This window comes from Dipteris shenzhenensis, chromosome 1, assembly GCF_047967505.1.
Source record: "Dipteris shenzhenensis isolate YYH24624 ecotype China chromosome 1, Dip_SZ_1.0, whole genome shotgun sequence".
Classification (NCBI taxonomy): Eukaryota; Viridiplantae; Streptophyta; class Polypodiopsida; order Gleicheniales; family Dipteridaceae; genus Dipteris; species Dipteris shenzhenensis.
In genome coordinates, this window is record NC_141596.1 from 14,269,033 (window position 1) to 14,272,191 (window position 3,159).

Genomic DNA, 3,159 nt, shown 5'->3' on the forward strand with positions numbered 1-3,159 from the left:
GGACATGACCACAATTGGGAAGTGAAAATATAGCCATAGCTCACCAACTTCAAGTTTACTCACAAGTGAAACATTGAAACTACTCTTCAAAAGTGACTTGACCATGTAAGAGTTAGATGACACTACAGCCATTGCAACTACACTACAATTCCACTCTTCATTTGTAGAAACTATGGACACACTGAGTCAAATTATTGGTCACTTGAGTGAATCCCTTAAGAAATGAGTTTTCTTAATGCTAGCAATTCTAGGGACATGACCACAATTGGGCAAGTGAAAAAATATAGCCATAACTCACCAAATTCAAGTTTACTCACAAGTGCAAGCATTGTTAGTTTTCAAAATTACAAGATTACTTCTTTTGTTACCAAAAAGGAGAGATTCCATGTTATGGCATATGCTTGATTTGAGCATGGGCATCTTTCATGTTCAAATCTTTCAAACTTTAGGACAACCAATGCTAACCATGAGGTTGCATGTTGGAAGTCCTAAAAGACATGTCTAAGCACAAACACTATTTTTTGAGCTTATTTTGTAGCAAACATCTTAAGCAACCATGGGTGTAGTTGTGGCCTCTTCTAAAAACTCCAATCAATGATGGGCCAACATGAAATGTTGTTAAAATTTTTTCAAAATTATTTGTGCATGACATAGAATATCATATATACTAGTTGTATGGTAACTATAGCTAAAGGAGAACCATGAAGACACTTGAGAATCTTAGACTAGACAAGCTTAGCAAAGAAACCAATGTTCATACTCCTCCCCCCAAACTCTCAACCATATGTTTTCATAAAGCTACAATGTTCCTTTACACTACACAATTTTATTACTATATCAAAGGGAACTTCATATAGATTCTCAATTATTGTAGAAGCCAATAAATGCTTAGAGACATTTTCCCCTACTTTTGGGTTGAAGACATTTCAACAAATATACTAAGCTTTTGCCATAAAATACTAGGTAGTTTAGATCCTTGCTTTATGAAGTAAATATCTTCCATGTATATTACTTAATAAATATGCTAAGTTTATTCTCTTTAATGTAAACTAGGTTTCTATTTGATCAATTAAACCTCCACAACAAACTTATTTAATAGTCATAGTAATGATAGCAATAATAGTAGTAGTAGTAGTAGTAGTAGTAGTAGTAGTAGTAGTACACTATATCATTAAAGACAATAACAAAGTGGGATGATCACACCAACAAAACACATCATCATGAAAGACACCCACTACAATAGCTCTAAACTAAGAAAACACTATACAAGCATGCAACAAAGTGTTACATGCTCACCAATGCAACACACTTGGGTAGAGAAAGTTTAAATAACAACTTTCCATCAAGAACAATGTGTTCCAACATAAACAACTAAAGTATTTACACTCACAATATGGAAGGCACCCACTACAAAAGCTAAACCAAGGAAGGACAAGAGAAGAGTTCGAGACGAGTGTATAGATACTTACCCGTGCAGTTAGTGCTCCAATGTGAGGCCGGGAGCTTCGAAAACGACAAACAAGCAACGCCCGTTCAGAGCGAGAGCATCTTGAACTAGTCATAGCACGTTGCGAAAGAGCATCTTGCCCGTGTCATTATGTCCCCTCAATCAAGCTAGCCATTCGAGATCAGATCAAGGACAAAACGACCCAGGCTCCACGACAAAGCAAAGACAATCCTGTAGTGTAGACCTGGCATTGTCAGCCGGATTTCTGTACATCGAAATGCGATGTAAACAGAAACTAGCAACGCAACTGTCTAATGTGGAACAGCTAATTGCAGCCCAATTCCAAGTCCCTCAGCGAAAGCCCTCGGATCTCAATTCAATCAATTTGAGAAAAGAACGGAGGTAAACCCTTTCCCACATCACACTGTAAACTACAGAGAAGAGATTCATCAGGCAATCCAGGTTTAGCACCATCTGACATGGAAAATTCTGCAGGAAAGGGTGGTGTTAATGAACACCAGTTTAAATTATGTCTCAAATCGCTTCCTATGCTGGAACCTTGGCCTTCTTCGCAGCAGGAGCCTTAGCCTTCTTCGCAGACTTGGGCTTTTTGGGCGCGGCAGCCTTCTTCGGGGCAGGCTTCTTAGGAGTTGTCACTTTCTTCGGAGCAGCTTTCTTAGCCTGAGGGGCTTTCACAGTGGGTGCCTTTGCCTTCGCGGCTTTCGTGGGCTTAGCAGCAGGCTTTGGCTTTGTAACTTTGGTGGCCTTCACCGTCACAGGCTTGGGAGCCTTCGCTGCTTTTACAACCTTGGGAGATTTTGGAACCTTGTTCTTGGAACCCTTTGGACGCCCAGCTTTCGCTTTCTTCCCGGGAGCAGCGGGTGCCTTGGCTGGCTTCTTCAGTGCTTCAGACAACTTGTAGGAGTTTTTCACCTGTACAAGCTTACCTTTTTGACAAGACCTCTTAAGATGAGTAGACAACAGTTTCTTGAAATTGGGGGGCAAGCCAGTCTTGTATTTGTCCTCCATATACTTAGCGATAGCCTTCTGGCTAGATCCAGTCCTCTCCTTAAGAGCGGCGATAGCCTCCACAATCATCTGAAACAAAATGAAAAGAAGAACATTAGGCAAATATAGCTATATCAGAGCTGAGAAGCAAGCAGGAAATGCTAGCTTCAGGAACGCAAAAGGGATGTACCTGCAAGTAGGTGGGGTGGGCAGGAGCAACTTTGGCAGATTTGGGAGAAGGCTTCTTCTCCTTGGCAGCTCTAGACTTTTTATCCTTGGTAGGCTTGGGTTTGGCTACGGCGGCAGCATCGGAGAAGGGGGCAACGGGGTCAGGGGTAGGATTGGAGGCCATGGCGAGGGGCTGTAGAAGGATAGCAAAGGGATATGGCTATGGCGATAAGAGCACGAAGACGATGAGTGGCAATCGACAGAGGAAGAGTATATGTAGGGGGATGGATGGTCGGGGGAAAGGGCTGCTTCCCATTGGCTATCCACATGTAAAGGAGGATCCTTCTAATTTGAATCTCCACCTTCCGATCTTCCCCCATCTACGGTTCTCCATCGCCTCCTCCACTCAACTTTGAATTTCAAAAATTAGTCCTCTCTATTCGTGCTCCGCATCTGTGCCCCTACTCAAATCTCTTGTACTTTTAACTAGCACATTTTTGCGTTCTTCTCATAACATGAGGCCTTAGTACTTTGTA

At 41.9% G+C, this 3,159-nt stretch overlaps 1 protein-coding gene across 1 annotated transcript; it reads right to left on the reverse strand.

Moving 5' to 3' along the window:
* Positions 1-1,427: 1,427 nt before the first annotated feature.
* LOC147905427 (uncharacterized) lies at positions 1,428-2,853 on the reverse strand. Its single transcript, XM_087379917.1, has 2 exons — positions 2,646-2,853; positions 1,428-2,545 (listed from the first exon to the last, which is right to left on the reverse strand). The coding sequence occupies exons 1-2, from the start codon at positions 2,805-2,807 to the stop codon at positions 1,994-1,996; spliced, it is 714 nt and encodes a 237-aa protein (XP_087236043.1). The 5' UTR covers positions 2,808-2,853; the 3' UTR covers positions 1,428-1,993.
* Positions 2,854-3,159: the final 306 nt, after the last annotated feature.

Excerpts from the sequence above, each read along its gene's own strand:
- LOC147905427 (XM_087379917.1), bottom strand. The coding sequence starts at position 2,807 with ATGGCCTCCAATCCTACCCCTGACCCCGTTGCCCCCTTCTCCGATGCT. Across the intron at positions 2,546-2,645 it reads CCCACCCCACCTACTTGCAG|ATGATTGTGGAGGCTATCGC; the intron begins GTACATCCCTTT and ends ATTTTGTTTCAG.